This window comes from Mytilus californianus, unplaced genomic scaffold (genome assembly GCF_021869535.1).
Source record: "Mytilus californianus isolate M0D057914Y unplaced genomic scaffold, xbMytCali1.0.p SCAF_4, whole genome shotgun sequence".
Taxonomy (NCBI): Eukaryota; Metazoa; Mollusca; class Bivalvia; order Mytilida; family Mytilidae; genus Mytilus; species Mytilus californianus.
The window spans coordinates 2,981,711-3,004,143 of record NW_026262690.1 but is presented as its reverse complement, the minus strand read 5'-3'; the positions used below and the strand labels follow the sequence as shown (position 1 = coordinate 3,004,143).

The 22,433-nt window shown below is 33.0% G+C and overlaps 1 protein-coding gene and 1 long non-coding RNA gene across 11 annotated transcripts in view; both read left to right on the top strand.

Moving 5' to 3' along the window:
- LOC127737292 (misshapen-like kinase 1) overlaps nucleotides 1-22,433 on the top strand; it is a 119,908-nt gene that overhangs the window by 26,297 nt on the left and 71,178 nt on the right. For 6 of the 10 annotated variants that reach the window (XM_052247878.1, XM_052247874.1, XM_052247872.1 and 3 more), the window contains exons 12-19: nucleotides 1-79; nucleotides 2,022-2,191; nucleotides 3,134-3,215; nucleotides 10,481-10,740; nucleotides 11,308-11,325; nucleotides 16,632-16,667; nucleotides 18,196-18,278; nucleotides 22,237-22,391. In XM_052247878.1, the coding sequence (XP_052103838.1) occupies nucleotides 1-79; nucleotides 2,022-2,191; nucleotides 3,134-3,215; nucleotides 10,481-10,740; nucleotides 11,308-11,325; nucleotides 16,632-16,667; nucleotides 18,196-18,278; nucleotides 22,237-22,391 (883 nt within the window). The remainder of the gene's footprint in view (nucleotides 80-2,021; nucleotides 2,192-3,133; nucleotides 3,216-10,480; nucleotides 10,741-11,307; nucleotides 11,326-16,631; nucleotides 16,668-18,195; nucleotides 18,279-22,236; nucleotides 22,392-22,433) is intronic. The other 4 variants (XM_052247879.1, XM_052247873.1, XM_052247871.1 and 1 more) reach the window with 3 other exon arrangements.
- LOC127737298 (uncharacterized) lies at nucleotides 4,349-6,725 on the top strand. The gene is made up of 2 exons (XR_007999373.1): nucleotides 4,349-4,968; nucleotides 5,539-6,725. It is a non-coding gene; the product is annotated as an uncharacterized LOC127737298 (long non-coding RNA).

Genomic DNA, 22,433 nt, shown 5'->3' with positions numbered 1-22,433 from the left:
CACTCTGTGATATGCATCCAATGCGAGCCTTATTTTTGATTCCCAGAAACCCTCCACCTAGATTAAAATCCTCTAAGTGGTAAGTGTTATTGTTGAAACATTGTATTGATCTACATAAATCAGGGGAATTGCTTATGAATAAAACTGAACGCAATGAAATTGTGAGAATATATAGAGAATATTAAAAGGGCATTAGCTGTCAAATTCATGTTCACCGATTTGACTCAAAATTCTCATATTCAACTTATAACATACTAAAACTAATATCCAAAATATAAAAAGTCTTAAATAAACAATTTACGATGCATGTACTCGATAGTATATATCAGCATTTAGTGTGTATTTTATTCTAGATGCCATCTAATTAACCATCGAGGTGATCTCCGAAGACTGCCAACGGTCATTTAACCCGATATAAACATAAACATAGATATGAATAGATAGCGAACTCGTGCAATTGGATTTTTCTAGGTCTGTTTGATTTCATATTATAGGTTTAAAAAGTATGTTCATAATCGTTTTTATACAACAGCAAAAAATTTGGCGGTCGTATATTGGTATCACGTCGTCAGCGTCGTCTGAAGACAGTTGGTTTCCGGACAATAACTTAAGTATAATTAAATAGAAATCTTTGAAATTAAAACACAAGGTTTATAACCACAAAAGGAAGGTTGGGAATGATTTTGGGGGTTATGGTCCTAACAGTTTAGGAATTAGGGGCCAAAATAAGCATTTTTCTAGTTTCCAGACAATAACTTGTGAAACGGTGTATGGATCTCTCTGAAATTATACCACACGTTTCCATACCACAAAGGGATGGTTAGGATTTGCTTTGGGAGGTTATGGCTCAAACCGATTAGGAATAAGGGCAAAAAAGGGGGAAAAACAAGGGTTTCCGGGTTAATGGACACTTAAGACAATTTAAAAGCATTGTAAGGGAGGTAATCCAAACACAACGTTTTGATTACCTCCATTACACTGATTTTAAATTATGTATAAAGAAATGTTTTATTGTCTTGAGATGATTAGCTGTCAATTTATTTTTAGAAGTGACTATTAAGGAATACTAATTTTAGCCATGATTATGTATGTCATTTTCTATTTTAAGACTTTTATGATGTATTTAAATGGGTAATTATGGTTGTAAACTCCATTGGAAATTTGAATTGAGATTATTACCATATCTGGAGGGAAAGAAATTTTTTTGTGGGAAAAAGGGGGGGGGAGGGTAAAAAGAAATTGTGGGGGGTCAATTTTTTCTCATTTCAGATTTCAGAAATTAAAAAGAAAAATTCTTCCAATATTATTTTTTTGCAAAAAAAGGGGAGGTCAATACGCAACAGCATAGTGTATTGCACAAAAGCAAAAAATTGAATATAAATTCAAATCATATAACCAATTCTAAGTTCTTTGACTACAGTTATTCTGTGTTAGAAACCTATTATGTGTCAAATATTTAATTACAATCCAAATTCAGACCTGTATCAAGCGCGAATATTGTGTCCATTTGTGCCCCAACTGTTCAGGGTTGGACCTCTGCAGTCTTATCCAGCTGCGCTTGGCGAAGCAATTTATTATCTGTATACGGATTTAATGAGGTGGAATTATTTACTTGCAAGTGAATAATTCATTAGCGATGTTACTTTGCTTATTTTGACAAAACTGAAGCAAACTGGTTGCTAAAAACAAATTATTATTTCACTATGTCACTTTCATTAATGATTCAAATTTTTTTTTTTTCTATATCTTGTAGCTAATGCCCCTTTAAACAACAGAAAAACAAATAGCCTAACTAAGCTGGTACAACTGTATTCAACATTGTTATACTACAGTATTCCCATGCAAACAGCTTACACTTTTAAGTATTGTAATGAGATCTTGTACTAATTATTCTCTCTTGAAAGATCAAAGATTCAAACAATTTATATCTAGGATATTTTTATATTGTCACCTTATATTTAAGTATTATCACATCTTACTTCTGATTTTGAAATAAATCTTTTTTTATTCTTGCTTTTTAGGTCATCAAGATTTCAGAATTTTGTAGAAACTTGTTTAATAAAAGATTACACCCAGAGGCCAAATACAGAAAACCTGCTAAAACATCCATACATTAAAGATCAACCAACCGAGAGACAAGTCAGAATACAACTTAAAGATCATATAGATAGGCATAAAAAGAATAGAAGATGTAAGTGTAAAACACACACATGCAGACAACTTAAAAAACAACTCATCGTGTTGCTTTTTTCTGATTTTATATTTCATGATTCAGTATATTAAATTATTCAATTAGATATTGTAAAAACCAAAATGATCTAACTAATGAAATAACTGCCTGATTCACAAAGAAAAAAAAAACAATCTGATTTTGTCAGAGGAAATAATTTTTGCAAAATGCATGCAATCCAAGGGAGGTAATCAAACTAAAATATATTGCAAATCAACCAACTTTTGCACTCTTTTGTTTTGTAGAAAGAAACAGCTACCACAACTTTTTGTTTATATTCAAAAAGCCATTAATTTAAATAATATCCCCAAGTGTAATATTAATTTATATATATAGATTCTACCACTGCATCGAGTGTGATATGATATTTATCCACTCGAGACAGTTAAATTTTCAAATTTAAAACGCGAGGCTCGCCGAGAGTTTTAAATAATTAAAATTTAACTGTCGAGAGTGGATAAATATCTTATTACACGAGATTTGGTGGTGGAATCTGTTTCTCTAATGATTTTCAAACAATACGCAGGCAAATTTATTCCTTCTTTTCGAATGATCTGCAAAAAGATGTGTTCTTTCTATGTGACGTCATCAGGCATGGTCGCCTTTTTTCATGCCGTCACAATAGGAAATTCAGAGGAAAGCAAGAAAATTAGACGTCATAATCAGATTTTAACCAATGAAGAATTGAGATCAAACGAACCACACGTTGATTAAATTTTTTTTATACAATGGGTGCAGAAAGGGATAAATTGATGAAGAATTAGAGAAATATATATATAGATAGGTTTTTGTGGAGTCACCAAATAATAACAACAAAAAAATTGAGATTTGTTTTAGATTAAACCAGGACATTACAATGAAATAAAAATAAAGTATTGATCATAATTCCATTGTTATTTGTAGCTGATGACCATGATACTGAATATGAGTACGAGGGAAGTGATAATGAAGAAGAGGAAGACAATACCACACCTGGGGAACCAAGGTAACGTTATAAACAAATACAGGTAAAAAAAGGTAAAATAAAAACCAAATGTAAGTGAAGCAAGGTAATATAATTAATAAATACAGGTCAACCAAGTTTACATAATAAACAAATATAAGTGAAGCAAGGTAATATAATAAACAAATACAGGTCAACCAAGGTAATATAATAAACAAATATAAGTGAAGCAAGGTAATATAATAAACAAATACAGGTCAACCAAGTTTACATAATAAACAAATATAAGTGAAGCAAGGTAATATAATAAACAAATACAGGTCAACCAAGGTAATATAATAAACAAATATAAGTGAAGCAAGGTAATATAATAAACAAATACAGGTCAACCAAGGTAACATAATAAACAAATGGAAGTGAAGCAAGGTAATATGATAAACATGTACAGGTCAACCAATAACAAATAAAAGTGGTGGACCTAGTTAACCAAGGAAACATTCAGATAGCAAAGGTGATATTCACATAGTGGTGTACAACAGATAGAATATCACTAACACAACTGTCAGCGAACATGGGATTAACTTATACAATTAAATATTGGTTAAAGAGTTGATAATGAAAAGTTGATTTGGTGATGTGGTGACTTGTTTCCTTTAGAAATATATTGAAAAGTACCTTTTTGTTATTTTTGTTAAAGTAGATTTATACATAAAAGGCTTAAAAAAAAAAGAAGTAAAATAACAAAGATACCGAACTCCAAGGAAAATTCAAAACAGAAAGTCCCTTATCAAATGGCAAGACATAAGCTCATACACATCAAAAGAATGGAAAACAACTGTCATATTCCTGACTTGGTACAGACATTTCCTTATGTAGAAAATGATGGATTAAACCTGGTTTTATAGCTAGCTAAACCTCTCACTTGTATGACAGACACATTCCATTATATTGACAACAATGTGTGAACAAAACAAAACAGAAAATGAGCTCTTTTGGTGCCTCAATTTTAATGAAGGATTTAATTTTTAAAGGCAGTGCTTTAATGCCTTTCTAGTTGCCGGGTTAATCCTTCCTTCCGCGATATCCATCTTATCTACGTGGGGGGTCGTTAGGCTCCAAGTAGATCCGGAAATGTTGAATTCTCTCCTCTTCTTATTGCGATATAAAGTGTTTTTTTGTTTCATTTCATTTACATTGGGAAATAGAGAAACGATCATTGTGTTTTGTTAGTTTTAAAAACTTTAAATATATTTGTATTTTGCATTATAAGCAGTCAACCGATTGACAAACTAGAATTATTTGAATTCCGTGTGGAAAGAGCTCGGGTTAATTTCGAGTGTTATCTGCAATCTATATGTTTATAAATCATTTCAGTCGTTGATCGACTGAACATGAATTATATTATACAATTTAAAGCGCATTTCTGTTTATGCACGTGAACCCGTCTAACGTTATTGTTATTTCGCAGTTATATAAAGTAGCAAATTATCGTTCCTGAATAGGTGGCGCCGTGGTAGCCGATCCTGTTCCTCAATTTCAGGTTTCTGCACTGTGCAACTATTTCAGTTACATTTTTAATTAACGATGCCAAGTACTTGTTGTTGTGTACCTAGATGTCATTTAAGAGGAGGACGTGCATTTCCAAATGACTTACAAAGAAGGAAAAGTTGGATCAACGCCATGGCCCATACGCAGATTGGACGAGAACACGATGAAATCGTGGAGTCCATCTCAATCAGCTGTTGTTTGCAAGGCACATTTTACTGAAAAGACTACGTGCAGGAAACTATTCATGGTAAAACTCTATTTTCTTTTTGAAATATATAGTTATATATGTAATCGCCATGCGAATAAACCAAAGTCTGTTTACAACCGCAATTATCGTTTTAGAATAAAAGGGGGTGGTTAATTCAAGACGTCATAATTTTTTGGATTACGATTCAATGTGATCTGTTTGAGATTTTTTGGTGATTGCTACAATTATAATGATTTCTTACAAGAGGTATATCATACTGAGAATTATTTTAGCAGTAATTATGCTAATGTAGTAATGACAGGAATGCATAAGCTATGCCTCATAGACTTTCTTGAAAAATATCAATGACAATGTTAACAGGAACAAAACAATGACATGCTCTCATCTATATTATATTTATTTAGGTACAAACAATGTACGTTTGTTGCATAAGTCTCTCATTGTTTGTGCTTTGGATTTACATAACATACATTGAATCAGGCAAACATAGTTTTATCCAGATTGTAATGAATAAATCTAGTTAATATTTCGCCAGGTAATACAAAGTATACATTGCTAATGGAAGTTCATTTAATTATCAAAAAACTAATGTTTTATAACCTTTTTCAGGGCGCAAACCCACCATTCAGAGACTTAAGTCTACTGCCATTCCCAGCCTTTCTTCCTGGACCAAGCAAGAGACTGAATCGTCCGCAAAAAGAAAAATCAGGGCAGTTTCCTGTGAAAACAAAAGAACCAAACTTGATGAATATTGTAGTAGAAATCTAGAGGAAAGTTTTGATTGTAAAGTTGGTTTTCCTGAAGAAGTCATTCATACTGCAGAAAGGATTTATGACTGTCCACCACCAACTGCCGAGCTAATGTTGAGCTTCACAGATGGAATTATGCAAACACCATCAATGCCTATGTTTTCAGCAGAGAATTTTGAAATGAAGACATGTGACACAGCCATGCATTTTTATACTGGTTTAGAGTTGTATACTAAATTTTTATTTGTTTTGACCACACTTGGTCCAGCAGCACATTGTTTGAGATACATATATTTTCAAATTGATAGGGTGTCAGTTGAAAATCAGTTTTTTATGACTTTGATGAAATTGAGGCATTATACAACGAACTTTGAACTTTCTAGATTCTAGATTGAATCTAGTGTTAAGAATATTGTGTATACATGGATTGTTTTTATGTCTAAACAGTGGTGTGAGGCTAACACTTGGCCATCTAGTGGTTTAGTCAGGTATTTTTCACCATCCAACTTCAAATTAATTATAAAGTTTCCTACGACTTGGATTATTATTGACAACACAGAATATCCCGTGATAAAACCTAAAGCTCCTAGAGCTCAGGCAACCTTTTCATCATATAAAAACAGAAACACTGAAAGTACTTGTATGTTCGACACCTGGTGGTTTAGTCAACTATGTCTCTAATGCATATGTTGGTTCTACCAGTGACTATGAAATAGTTGAAAGATGTAGAATAGTTCAATTATGTGATCCAGGTGACAGTGTGATGGCAGACAAAGGTTTAAATGTGCAAGATTTGTTTGCTAACTTTTTTCAAAAAAAGAAACAGAATTAGTTCCAATACTCTTATACGGGATAGAAAAGTCTCCAATTAACATGTGCACATAGAGCGAATTATTGGACTTGGCAAAACATACAAAATTCTAATAAATCCTATGAATGGAACTGAAACAAAACTTTCATCTGAAATAACATTTAGTTGTACTATGTTGTGTAATTTTAGAACTTGTATTGTGCCAAAGGATGCATAAATAAAAGTGACACAATGAATTTTGTTCTGATATATATATATTTATAATTACATGCACATGTAAATTGTAATGCATATAAAAATAAGGAGATGTGGTATGATATTCAGTGAGTTTATCGAACTAAAGTGCATAAGAAATGGGTTTAAGCAGTTACAGGTGTTACTGTCACCGTACAATCTCCTACAATGAGAAAAACTTGTACCATGTAAAACATTTCAGAGATCTTACCACTAAGTTTTGTTGTCTCACCTTGACTTTGGTGAATTGTTTATATCTGTTGATGTAAATATAAAAAAGAAGATGTGGTATGATTGCCAATGAGACAACTCTCCACAAGAGACCAAATGACACAGAAATTAACAGCTATAGGTCACAGTACGGCCTTCAACAATGAACAAAGCCCATACCGCACAGTCAGCTATAAAAGGCCCCGAAATGACAATGTAAAACAATTTAAACAAGAAAACTAACGGCCTAATTTATGTACAAAAAATGAACGAATATAACAAATATGCAACACATAAACAAACAACAACCACTGAATTACAGGCTCCTGACTTGGGACAGGCACGCCACATACATGTACATACAGAATATGTCGGGGTTAAACATGTTAGCGGGATCCCAACCCTCCCCCTAACCTGGGACAGTGGTGTAACAGTACAATATAAGAACGAACTATAAAAATCAGTTGAAAGAGGCTTAACTCATCAGATGGATAAATACAAATACAAGTGGACGTGGTTGGGTAGTTGTACATCCAAACAACAAAAAGACACTAAGTACAGATCTGAGAGTACTCAAAGTTACTGACAGCTAGTTCAAAGCCACTAACAACTGATAAAAAAATCTTGCATCTAAGACTAAATTATCAATCCGTAAGCTCCCTTTAGAATTTTATAAATTTTAGATTTTACATTTCTGAGTTATGGGGTTTTATTCATTAAAAAAGGGGGGATTTTCCAGTTTTTGTCGAGCCTGCAACTTTTGTCGCAGAAAGCTCGACATAGGGATAGTGATGTGTCGGCAGCATTATCTAACTTCTTAAAAGCTTTATATTTTAGAAGGTGGAAGACCTGGATGCTTCATACTTTGTATATGGATGCCTCATGTTACGAAGTTTCCGTCAGCCACATGTCCAATGTCCTTGACCTCATTTTCATGGTTCAGTGACTACTTGAAAAAAAAGTTAACATTTTTTGTAATGTTAAATTCTCTCTTATTATAAGTAGTAGGATAACTATATTTGGTATGTGCGTACCTTGCAAGGTCCTCATGCCCGTCAGACAGTTTTCACTTGACCTCGACCTCATTTCATGGATCAGTGAACAAGGTTAAGTTTTGGTGGTCAAGTCCATATCTCAGATACTATAAGCAATAGGTCAAGTATATTCGGTGTATGGAAGGACTGTAAGGCGTACATGTCCAACTGGCAGGTGTCATCTGACCTTGACCTCATTTTCATGGTTCAGTGGTTATAGTTAAGTTTTTGTGTTTTGGTCTGTTTTCTTATACTGTATGCAATAGGTCTACTATATTTGGTGTATTGAATGATTGTAAGGTGTACATGTCTAGCTGGCAGGTCTCATTTGACCTTGACCTCATTTTCATGGTTCAGTGGTTATTGAGTTTTGGTCTTTTTTTCTAATACTATATGCAATAGGTCAACTATATTTGGTGTATGGAAATATTTTATGATCTATATGTCAGTCGTGCAGGTTTTATTTGACCTTGACCTCATTTTCACAGTTCATTGCTCAGTGTTAAGTTTTTGTGTTTTGGTCTGTTTTTCTTAAACTATAAGCAATAGGTCAACTATATTTGTTGTATGGAAGAATTGTTAGCTGTACATGTCTGCCTGGCATGGTTCATCTGACCTTGACCTCATTTTCATGGTTCATTGGTCAATGTTTAGTTTTCTTGGTTAATGTTAAGTTTATGTGACAGTTGTAATAAAGCTTTATATTAAGGACTATCAACATAATATCAGTGATAAGTAAAGAAGGCGAGACATTTCAGCGTGTGCACTCTTGTTGGACAACAACTCAAAAATGCTTTAAGCAGTTCGCATGAAACTTTGGTGAATTATTTATAGCTATTGATGTAATCTCCCTATAGATTTTCATAAATTTCAAATATGACATTGAGAAGAAATTGAACTTTATTTGTTTATAGTCTGGCAACAGATTTATTAAGTATTGCGCAACAGCACAGTGTATTGCACAACAGCAAGAAATCTTTAATTGAATATAAATTCAATTCATATAACCGATTTCAAGTTCTTTGACTACATTTATTCAGAAACTATAATATGTCAAATATTTAATTACAATCCAAATTCAGACCTGTATCAAGCTTGAATATTGTGTCCATTTTTGCCCCAACTGTTCAGGGTTGGACCTCTGCGGGTGTATCCAGCTGCGCTCAGCGAATCAGTTTATTTCTTAATTAAGAACTCCTTTTTTCATTCATAAATTACTTTAAACTTGGAAATATAATTTTGCTTGGAGTTATAGTTTCTTAAAAAAGTATTGTCATTGAAAGAGTTGACATGTTGCAATGTACATTTATTCTACATAGTTCTATGGTACCAAATCAAAAGTTTATATAAAAGAAAGAAGTCAAAGGTTTCCCATCATAGTTAAGTTACATACATTTTTTTTGTACCTGAGGTCGTTGAATATAGATCATTATATAAATAAGGAGATGTGTTATGATTGCCAATGAAACATCCATACTTAACAGTAACAAACCACATTTGCAGAGTTGAATAAAATACAGTTGATAACATTTACTTATTACTAAAAAGAAAATGCCTAACTATTTTAAACAGTATTTGAATATCAATTATATGGTCATTTTTATAAACTTCCTTTTACAAAACTTTGAATTTTTCGAAAAACTAAGGATTTTCTTATCCAAGGAATAGATTACCTTAGCCGTATTTGGCACAACTTTTTGGAATTTTGGGTCCTCAATGCTCTTCAACTTTGTACTTGTTTGGCTTTATAACCATTTTGATCTGAGCGTCACTGATGAGTCTTATGTAGACGAAACGCGCGTCTGGCGTATTAAATTATAATCCTGGTACCTTTGATAACTAATTTGACTATAAACATAGATAAAAAAAGGTACAAACTGGACATAATGCACTAGTTCATAAACAAGTGAGAACAATCACCTTCATATAGTGCTCAGAATATGACATTCATATAACTTGTTCAATATCATTAGAGAACTCTAAATCTTAAATACTGAAAGCCACCTCTGATAAGTACACTGTACTATGCAAGATAATGATATAACTGGACTAAAAATACACACAACCTGTAATTAACTGCCTTTACAGCGCTTTCGCGCTTTGATTTTTTTCTGTATTTGGTTTTCCTTATATGTATCTTTATAGGACTAAGTTTCATGCTGCAGTAGACTGAATGCCAAACAAATATTTATGCCCTGTTTATGGAAATATGCAGGGATCATTTTTCTTGTCTGTGTGTGACTCTATCTGTTAATTTGTACTGTTGTCCATTCCATTTCAGGTTAAAGTTTTGGTTTCAGATAATTAACAATCAAGTTGTGGTCACATCAATGTGAAACTCTGTACACATGATCAAAATTATATGCCTTATTAGGGTTTTGACCTAGATTTCACAGTTCACTGAACATGAAAATGTGATAGTGTGAGTGAAGCATGGTGTATCATTATTCAGATCAAATGTAAGTTTAATGAATACTTCCATAAATTTATATATCCAACATTTATATTTTCAGTTCAATATTACAAATACCAGGGGAATCAACATTAAAACGTAACTTCCAGCTTATACAACAGAGAGAAGGTCAACCTGGGGCCAAGCCCACGGCACCACCACAACAGGCCCCTAATCACCAAAACAGAGCTCAAAGACCTCAACAACAACAACATAGACCACCATCATCTCATCAGGGATGGCCAGTTTCTAGTCACTTCCAAGCTCAGCCAGTCAGTCAACAACAACAGAAACAAGTCCCTAGACAGTCCCATGTTATAGGTACGTTAGATATTGATCATTGTTATGGTATACAGACAATCATTATCACATCAGAACATACATAAAAGTGTGTATCACAAAGCAATGGGGTCAAGGTAGCTGTTGGATATCAATCTATGATTTCTATATTGAGGGTTAGTTGGTACCAAGGTATTTTTTGGAATAATAGTTAGTAATTTATAAATTCAAGGATCAGGAGTTTTTACATTGTTTAATTGAGAAGATACTTGCATTAGACCACTGATATTTGGAGTTTTATTATATTAAAAATCGTAATACACGTATCTCATTTACAAGGACATTTTGTAGCATTATTTGTAAGTCATGCTGATTTTGAAGTAATTACATTGAGTAAAGTTTTATGATAGGGTAGGCTTAAGAAATAAGTACCGAAAGGGCTAATTAGGTAAACTTCGAAGGTGATGGCACCTAGTAGTCAATCAGTTTATCAATCTTAATGCATTTGACAGAATGAAAATGCTAGGAATAATATGCAATCATATCTGTAAACAGAAAACATGTTTTTGGCAGTTAAATTAATTAACAATTTTATTTGGTCTTATAAAGTTTCAGGACGTTTCATAGGTAATCTATTGTTAATCTTGTAACTACATGAGTGATGCTTTCTAATCTTAACATTTCTTCTAGAAAATTGTCACTTCTTAAAAGTCATTATCTTATTTTTTAAGAATCTTGCAACCTTTTTTAGCATGGTGAATGTCATTGCAATTATAGCATTATTCTACGTAGTATATCAATATAGGTATGATATACAACACACACATACATTGGTGTGATATACAACACACACATACATTGGTATGATATACAACACACACATACATAGGTATGATATACAACACACACATACATAGGTATGATATACAACACACACATACATAGGTATGATATACAACACACACATACATAGGTATGGTATACAACACACACATACATTGGTATGGTATACAACACACACATACATTGGTATGATATACAACACACACATACATTGGTATGATATACAACACACACATACATAGGATGTTAAACAGCATGCACAATATACTTAGTAAATAAACAGGTTGACAGAAAATACTTTAAATGTTCATGTGAGGGTGAAAAAGATACTTTTCATTGTCTTTGACTAATTAAGTGTAAAATTTTACTGTAAACAAATTTTGATTGTATGTGTTTTATCCGTTTGTTTGGAGTTGTTTTATCAGTCTGTTTGTAGGTGTTTAATCAGTTTAAAATTTGTTTGTAGGTGTTTTTATCAGTGTGTTTGTAGGTGTTTCATCAGTGCATTTGATGGGTGTTTTATCAGTGCGTTTGTACGTGTTTTATCAGTGTGTTTTTACATGTTTTATCAGTGCGTTTGTACATGTTTTATCAGTGCATTTGTAGCTGTTTCAGAAGTGCATTTATAGCTGTTTTATCAGTGCGTTTGTAGCTGTTTCATCAGTGCATTTGTAGGTTTTTTATCAGTTTGTTTTTAGGTGTTTTATCAGTGTGTTTGTAGGTGTTTCATCAGTGTGTTTGTAGGTGTTTCATCAGTGCGTTTGTAGGTGTTTTATCAGTTTGTTAGTAGGTGTTTTATCAGTTTGTAGCTGTTTCATCAATGTTTGTAGGTGTTTTATCAGTGTCATTGTAGGTGTTTTATCAGTGTCATTGTAGGTGTTTTATCAGTGTCATTGTAGGTGTTTTATCAGTTTGTTTGTAAGTGTTTTATCAGTGCGTTTGTAGCTGTTTAATCAGTGCATTTGTAGGTTTTTTATCAGTTTGTTTTTAGGTGTTTTATGAGTGTGTTTGTAGCTTGTTTCATCAGTGTGTTTGTAGGTGGTTCATCAGTGCTTTTGTAGGTGTTTTATCAGCTTGTTAGTAGGTGTTTTATCAGTTTGTAGCTGTTTCATCAGTGTTTGTACATGTTTTATCAGTGCCATTGTAGGTGGTTTATCAGTTTGTAGCTGTTTCATCAGTGTTTGTATGTTTTATCAGTGCCATTGTAGGTGTTTTATCAGTGTGTTTGTAGGTGTTTTATCAGTGCATTTGTAGGTGTTTCATCAGTGTGTTTGTAGGTGTTTTATCAGTTTGTTTGTAGGTGTTTTATCAGTTTGTTTGTAGGTGTTTTATCAGTGCATTTGTAGGTGTTTTATCAGTTTGTTTGTAGGTGTTTTATCAGTTTGTAGGTGTTTCATTAGTGCATTTGTAATGCTTATCAGTGCGTTTGTATGTATTTTATCAGTGCCATTGTAGGTGTTTTATCAGGTTGTTTGTAGGTGTTTCATCAGTGAGTTTATATGTGTTTATCAGTTTGTTTGTGGGTGTTCATCAGTGCATTTGTAGCTGTGTTATCAGTTTGTAGCTGTTTTATCAGTGCCTTTGTTGGTGTTTTATCAATGTGTTTGTATGTGTTTCATCAGTTTGTAGATGTTTTATCAATGTGTTTGTAGATGTTTTATCAGTTCATGATATGAAATATTCATGGTAACATGACTGGTGTGATCAGTTTGTCTGATTTTTAGTTAATTTTTGTTTTGAGTAGGTATTATGGCATTTGCCCATAAGTATTCTATTTTTATACGACCGCAAAAATTAAAAATTTTTTGGTCGTATATTGGTATGACGTTGGCGTCGTCGTCGTCGTCGTCGTCGTCGTTGTCGTCGTCGTCGTCGTCGTCGTCGTCGTCCGGCGTCGTCTGGCGTCGTCCGAAGACACATTGGTTTTCGCACTCTAACTTTAGTTTAAGTGAATGGATCTCCATGAAATTTCACCATAAGGTTCAATACCACGAAAGGAAGGTTGGGATTGATTTTGGGGGTTATGGTACCAACAGTTAAGGAATTAGGGGCCAAAAAGGGGCCAAAAATAAGCATTTTTGTAATTTTCAGACAATAACTTGTGTGTAAGTGTATAGATCTCTCTGACATTGTACCACAAGGTTCCATATCACAAAGGGAAGGCTGTAATTGATTTTGGGGGTAATTGCCTCAAAATTTTAGGAATTAGGGGCAAAAAAAGGGGCAAAAAACAAGCATTTTTCTAGTTTCATGACAATAACTTGTGTGTAAGTGTTTGGATATTTCTGAAATTGTACTACAAGGTTCCATATCACAAAGGGAAAGCTGGAATTGAGTTTGGGGGTAATTGCCCGAAACGTTTAGGAATTGGGGGCCAAAAAGGGGCCAAAAATAAGCATTTTTCTAGTTTCCAGACAATAACTTGTGTTCAAGTGTATGGATCTCTCTGAAATTGTACTGCAAGGTACCATACCACAAAGGGAAGGCTGGGATTGAGTTTGGGGGTGATGAATCATAAGGGGGTTCAAAAAATTTGGGGGGGGAGATTTTTTTTTTTTTTTTTTTTCTTTTTTTCCTTTTTTTTTTCTTTTAAAATTTTCCATTTTAAGTTGATTATTTCTGATTTATATTTAAAAGCAAATAATAATGATATGGTAGGAGATACACACCAAACAGGATGTGTAAATTATTATATAATAAGTATTGTGCAATAGCAAGAAATTTTCAATTGCACAGTATTGCACAATAGCAAGAAATCTTCAATTGCACAGTATTGCGCAATAGCAAGAAATCTTCAATTGCACAGTATTGCGCAATAGCAAGAAATATCCAATAGCACAATATTGCGCAATAGCAAGAAATTGTCAATTGTACAGTATTGCGCAATAGCAAGAAATATTCAATTGCACAGTGTTGTGCAAAAGAAGATACTTCGTATAAATTGCTTATTTCTTGATCAATTTCAATGGGGTTTTATTCTTGAATTCTTGGGGTTCTTTAATATGCTGAATCTAACCGTGTATTAAGTTTTTGGATTTTGGGCCCCGTTTTTAAATTGGTCCACATTGAGGTCCAAAGGGTCCAAAATTTAACTTTGTTTGATTTCATCAAAAATTGAATTATTGGGGTTCTTTGATATGCCGAATCTAACCGTGTATTTAGATTTTTAATTTGGGGTCCCGTTTTTTAAATTGGTCTACATTAAGGTCCAAAGGGTCCAAAATTAAACTTAAATTGATTTTAACAAAAATTGAATTCTTGGGGTTCTTTGATATGCTGAATCTAAACATGTGTTTAGATTTTTGATTATGGGCCCAGTTTTCAAGTTGGTCCAAGTTGGGGTCCAAAATTAAACTTTGTTTGATTTCAACAAAAATTGAATATATGGGGTTATTTGATATGCAAAATCTAAACATGTATTTAGATTTTAGATTTTTGGCCCAGTTTTCAAGTTAGTCCAAATTGGGGTCCAAAATTAAACTTTGTTTGATTTCAACAAAAATTGAATATATGGGGTTATTTGATATGCAAAATCTAAACATGTATTTAGATTTTAGATTTTTGGCCCAGTTTTCAAGTTGGTCCAAATTGGGGTCCAAAATTAAACTTTGTTTGATTTCAACAAAAATTGAATATATGGGGTTCTTTGATATGCTGAATCTTACCATGTATTTAGATTTTTTATTTGTGGGCCTGCTATCAAATTGGTTCATATTGAGGTCAAAAGGGTCCAAAATTAAACTTTGTTTGATTTCATCAAAAATTGAATAATTGGGGTTCTTTGATATGCCAAATCTAACCGTGTTTTTAGATTTTTAATTTTGGGTCCCGTTTTTTAAATTTGTCTACATTAAGGTCCAAAGGGTCCAAAATTAAACTTAGTTTGATTTTAACAAAAATTGAATTCTTCGGGTACTTTGATATGCTGAATCTAAACATGTGTTTAGATTTTTGATTATGGGACCAGTTTTCAAGTTTGTCCAAGTTGGGGTCCAAAATTAAACTTTGTTTGATTTCAACAAAAATTGAATATATGGGGTTCTTTGATATGCTGAATCTAACCATGTATTTAGATTTTGGATATTGGACCATAATAGGTAAATTAAAAAAATTGAAGTTCTTAGACCACATTCTTTCTGTGTCAGAAACCTATGCTGTGTCAAATATTTAATCACAATCCAAATTCAGAGCTGTATGAAGCTTGAATGTTGTGTCCATACTTGCCCCAACTGTTCAGGGTTCGACCTCTGCGGTCGTATCAAGCTGCGCCCAGCGAAGCATTTTATTAGCCTATGCTGTTGTTTGTTTGTTTACATTGTTTATGTCACCTCCTCTGTTGTGCTTACATTCAGTTTTGCTTTATATATAATGGTCAGGAATTATGATCCAATAGTGGTAATCAACATGTTATACAAAATATGAGAGTTTGTATGCTGATGCCAATACATTTAAAATATAACAGATAAAAGTTTTTTAAACAACGTGTTCAGTTGAAGATGTATCAACCAGATACAATTATGCTTCTTTGATAAAAGGAAGATAAAAAATACATGTATGTAATAGCTTTTATGCCAAACATCTTGCTTACGAACATTTATGTGCAAATATTGGTGTTGTTACTAATGAATACAGGTTTAATCTCTACAAGGCACAATCTTATCTAGGTATTTAGGGTGTGAATTAGGAGTAACTTCTTTTAATTGTGGCTTATGGGATTTCTTTTTTTATTACTGTGAACATGAACATTTTCACCCAAGGGTTATTTTAGCTGATATTGAGATCATGTAAATTGTGTGGAAATACCCCTTGCACAAAAGGTTTATAAAAAATCAGAAATATTAATGTAAATGGTGCAAGGTTCATTTAATGCACCAATTGAACCCCTGTCCTTATATTTATACAAAAAACGAACCCTTTAAAATATCCACATTTACGGGAAGAAATTAATTTTCAAATTCAATATTGATGAAAACAAGACATTAAAATCTGGAAAATATTTTGTTTTTTTGGTCATGAAATGTGACTTTTGCTGTAGAGATTGTCCTATGAGTGTTGATATTGCTTATCTTTGCTGTATTTATACCTTGTAGAAGAGGAAGAGGAGCAGAATGAGGAACCAGATTCAGGTTACCTCCCTTTGACATTTATATTGAGTGCTTTTTCATTTTGCTGTGAAACACATTTATCAACTTTTCTTGAACTATTCGTTATTATTTAAATAATAGTTTGTATTAAACCTATTTCATTTGAAAATGACCTGGGCCATTAATGGCCTTCCTCCATCTTGACTGAAGACAATCTGGAAGTATCTCCCATGGGTCATCACATTTATTTCAAATCAAAAACTTTTATAATCCCTGAAAATCTATATAATGAATGGTTACTATTTGTTTTGTTTTGATTCAAAGCATGAAATAGAAAAGTTGATATTGTGAACATTTACTCGGACATAAGCATATAAAATGAAAAGTTATTAGCAATAAAACAATATTTCACCAAATATATATTTCTCATCAGACATGTCAAAAAATACAAGCAGTAAGTTTAGACCATTATGAAACAGATTTGATACGAGATATTTTGATATTAATCATTTTGAAGATTGATTAGTTGTGATTATTTGAATTTGAATATAATGTTTAACCACTAGTGTTTAAGGAGCCGGTATAGGGCCTCATCTTTACCCCTTAAATTGGATAATCAAAAAGTATGCTAAATCTATCAAGTAACATCCTGCAAATGTTCTCATGACATTGTCAAATATCAGTATCTTTATTTGTATGCCTCGCCTATGATCCAAGGGGTGGGGGTAATGTTATCCAGTTGGTCCGTCCCCTAACAGGTTAAAGTTTTTGGTTAAGGGTAGTTTACTATGAAGATGTGGTTAAAACTTGGTACAAATGTTCATTATGATGTTACATTTTTAAGTCATATGCCAAACGAGGGTTTTGATTCCGATTTCATGGATCACTGAACTTAGAAATATAGTGAGAACTGGCAATTCTGTCATATAGATACAGATTCATTGTCATACATATTTAATAAAGTTTTTTTTAACCAAACTTCAGGAATAAATTAAACATTGATTAGCGTGTGAAGAAATGATTAAATAAATTGGTGAATTAGACATATGACTTTCTTCTTATGTAAAGACTTGTCCCTGGAATATATGTAAATCTTCAAATTAGCTCATCCTGGCACTATAAATAGTAACATGTCAAATATTAATCAGGAATATTGTTATGATATAGTATGTGTGTTTAATGCATGATATGGTAGTAGACAAAAGCTATATATCTATGTTAAATATAGTGTAATGAATTTTTTGGTAAAAAAAATTTTGCATGGCCATATTGTATACTTGGAGAAATCTATAGTCTTCAGTTAGCTAGACAACATTAAATGAAAAGATATTTATGAATGTTTATACATTTTTATCAATTGATATTAGATGAATTATGATATGCCAGTCCAAAGTGTTGTAAAAATAAAGTAAATAAAACCTGATGTTATTGTTTGCATGACATATAAACATAGATAAGTAGGTCATATTTATTTTGTAAAATTGAACATATATAGACATACAGAAATATAAAAATGATTGGAAATGGCAGATCGTGATTATTGAGTATGTGTTTTTTTTTTTAATTTCAGAGCAGAGACCATTAAGTGCTGGTCATAAACCACAGGGTGACCCAAGGAATCAAATGTACAAAGGACATGTTAAAAAACCAGAGGTATGTAGATCTGAATTTTTGTTGAGCCTGTGACTTCTGTCGCAGAAACCTCGACTTAGGGAAAGTGTGGCGGCAGCAGCATTAACTTACTTCTTAAAAGCTTAATATTTCAGAAGGTAGAAGACCTGGATGCTTCATACTTTGTATATAGATGCCTTATGATATGAAGTTTTGTCTGACATATGTCAATTGTCTTTGACCTCATTTTCATGGTTCAGTGAAAACTTGAAAAAAGTTAAGAATTTTTGTAATGTTAATTTCTTTCTTATTATGAGTAATAGGATAACTATATTTGGTATGTATGTACCTTGCAAGATCCTCATGCCTGTCAGGCAGTTTTCACTTGACCTCAACCTCATTTCATGGATCAGTGAACAAGGTTAAGTATTTGTGGTCAAGTCCATATTTCATATACTATAAGCAATAGGTCTACTATATTTGGTGTATGTAATGATTGTAAGGTGTACATGTCCAACTGGCAGTTGTCATCTGACCTTGACCTCATTTTCATGGCTCAGTGGTAAAAGTTAAGTTTTTGTGTTTTGGTTTGTTTTTATATGACAGCAAAAAAATTTTTGGGATCGTAAGATGTCGTCGTCTGTGTCGTCGTCCGAAGACACATTGGTTTCCGGACAATAAGTTTAAGTGAATGGATCTTTATGAAATTTTTTAAGAAGGTTCAATACCACAAAAGGAAGGTTGGGATTGATTTTGGGGATGATGGTCCCAACCGTTGAGGAAAAAGGGGCCCAAAACAAGCATTTTTCTAGTTTCAGGATAATAACTTGTGTATAAGTATTTCGATTGCTCTGAAATTGTACCACAATGTTTAATTCCACAAGTAGAAGGTTGGGATTCATTTAAGAGGTTATGGGGCCAACAGTTTAGGAATTAAGGGCCAAAAGGGGGCCAAAAACGAGCATTCTTCTAGTTTCATAACAATAACTTGTGTGTAAGTGTATGGATCTCTCTGACATTGTACCACAAGGTTCCATATAACAAAGGAAAAGCTGGAATTGAGTTTGGGCATAATTGCCCAAAAATGTTTAAGAATAAGGGGCCAAAAATAAGCATTTTTCTAGTTTCCAGACAATAACTTGTGTTCAAGTGTATGGATCTCTCTGAAATTGTACTGCAAGGTACCATACCACAAAGGGAAGGCTGGGATTGATTTTGTGGGTAATTGCCTTAAAATTTTAGGAATTAGGGGCCAAAAAGGGGCAAAAAACAAGCATTTTTCTAGTTTCAGGACAATAACTTGTGTGTAAATGCATGGATCTTTATGAAATTGTACTACAAGGTTCCATGTCACAAAGGGAAAGCTGGGTTTGAGTTTGGGGGTAATTGCCCTAAATGTTAAGGAATTTGGGGCCAAAAAGGGGCCAAAAAACAAGCATTTTTCTAGTTTCCAGACAATAACTTGTGTTCAAGTGTATGGATCTCTCTGAAATTGTACTGCAAGGTACCATACCACAAAGGGAAAGCTGGGATTGAGTTTGGGGGTGATGAATCATAAGGGGGTTCAAAAAAATTGGGGGGTTTCCTTTTTTCCTTTTTTTTTCTTTAAAATTTTCCATTTTAAATTGGTTATTTCTGATTTATATATGAAAGCAAATAATAATGATATGGTTTGAATAGGTAAATTAAAATTTTTTAAGTTCTTAGACCACATTCATTCTGTGTCAGAAACCTATACTGTGTCAAATATTTAATCACAATCCAAATTCAGTGCTGTATCAAGCTTGAATGTTGTGTCCATACTTGCCAGACTGTTCATGGTTCGACCTCTTCGGTTGTATCAAGCTGCGCCCAGCGAAGCATTTTATTCTAATACTGTACTCAATAGGTCAACTATATTTGGTGTATGGAAATATTTTACGATGTACATGTCAGTCTGGCAGGTTTTATTTGACCTTGACCACATTTTCATGGTTCATTGCTCAATGTTAATTTTTTGTGTTTTGGTCTGTTTTTTTAATACTGTATGCATTAGCTCAACTATATTTGGTATATGGAAATTTTTTATGATGAACATGTCAGTCTGGCAGGTATCATCTGACCTTCACCACATTTTCATGGTTCATTGATCAATGATCAGTTTTCTTGTTTAACTTTGTTTCTTAGATACTATAAGCAATAGGTCAACTATATTTGATGCATGGAATGATTTTAAATTGTACATAGAAATAAGAAGATGTGGTATGAGTGCCAATGAAACAACTCTCCAAGTCACAATGTGTAAAAAGTAAAACAATTATAGGTCAAAACATGTCTGTCTGGCAGGGTTCATCTGACTTTGACCTCATTTTCATGGTTCATTGGTCAATATAGAATTTCCATGGTTTGGTCTATTTCTTTTATACTATAAGCAATAGGTCATCTATATTCGGTGTATGGAATGATTGTGTTAAAGGTGTACATGTATTTCAGGCTTGGTTTAGCTGACCTTGACCTCATTTTTAACCGGATTTTCTAAGGAAAAATCGGTTATTGATTTGGGGATGTACGGCGGGCGGGTGGGCGCCTGTCAAACAGTGTCAGTTCATTAACATGAAAACGCTTTGACGAAAATTTGATATTTTGTTTCCTGTGACTAAATGAAGGTCAAGTTCAATTTTCACAATTTTAGCTTTTCTCGTTGAGTTGTAGACCTTTTAATAGCCAAAAGTTATACTTATTATATGATTGAATTATTTCCCTTTGAACAGAAATGGCAAATATCAATTTCATTAGATAATAATCTATTTTTATTATGCCCCACCTACGATAGTAGACGGGCATTATGTTTTCTGGTCTGTGCATCCGTTCGTTCATTCGTTCGTTTGTTTGTTTGTTCGTTCGTTCGTATGTTCGTTTTTCCGTCCGTCCATTTATTCGTTCATCCGTCCGTCTGTCCCGCTTCAGGTTAAAGTTTTTGGTCAAGGTAGTTTTTGATGAAGTTGAAGTTCAATCAATTTGAAACTTAGTACACATGTTCCCTATGATATGATCTTTCTAATTTTAATGCCAAATAAGAGTTTTGACCCCAATTTCACGGTCCACTGAACATAGAAAATGATAGTGTGAGTGGGGCATCCGTGTACTATGGACACATTCTTGTTAAAGGATATATTTCATTACATTACATTGTGTAGATAAAGTTGTTGACATTGATAGATAAGTTGCAGATCTATATTAGTTTGTGACAAATGAAAGAAAAAATAATGGGAACTATTAATTATATATATAAAGTTTGATTACACTAAGTGTTTTTAAATAATTTTCACCTGTTATCAGATTACAAAGCATGTGTATTAATGATAAATGACATTTTGGATTTTTTTTCTTTTCTTTGGTAAATTGTTTGAAGAAATTTGTGGTAGGTTTGTTTGTTATTCTGTATAAACTAATTTTCTGAATGCTATATATATATATTTTTTTTTTTTGATGAAGCGAACTCCTTTAAAAACTAAGCTTATATTGTCTATTAATAAACATATATTTAGATTTCTGATTTTGGGCCCAGTTTTCAAGTTGGTCCAAATCCGGGTCCAAAATTAATCTGTGTTTGATTTCAACATAAATTGAATATATATAAGGTTCTTTGAAATGCTGAATCTAAACCTGTATTTATTTTCATTATTAATTAGATAATACCACATTGAGGTCCAAAGGGTCCTAAATTAAACTTTTGTTTGATTTCATCAAAAATTGAATTCTTGGGGTTCTTTGATATGCTGATTCTAACAATGTACTTAGATTTTGGATATTGGACCATAATAGGTAAATGTCCGATTTCAAAGATTTATGGTGTGGGTATATGTTGTGCTGTTACACAACTGTCCTAGGTTAGGGGAGGTTTGGGCGCTACCAAGTTAGTTTCTGTTTTGGCTTCAGGTTTTAAGTTGTTATTCAATAAGCTTTTTTTATATAAAGATAATGATAAGACATGTTATGTATCAAATATTGTTTTTTGCAGGATTTGGATGTGCTAGCTGCCCATTTAAATGAGCTAGGAGCTGATGACAAACCAACCACGACAGTTCTTATTGAGGATGACAGATCAGATGATGAGGAAGAGGAGGTAGTCAACCGTGACGGTACACTTTTAGCTTCTGAGCCAGCTCGTCCGTTGTAAGTATACAACAGAGTAATTTGACAATTTTCCTTTTTAAA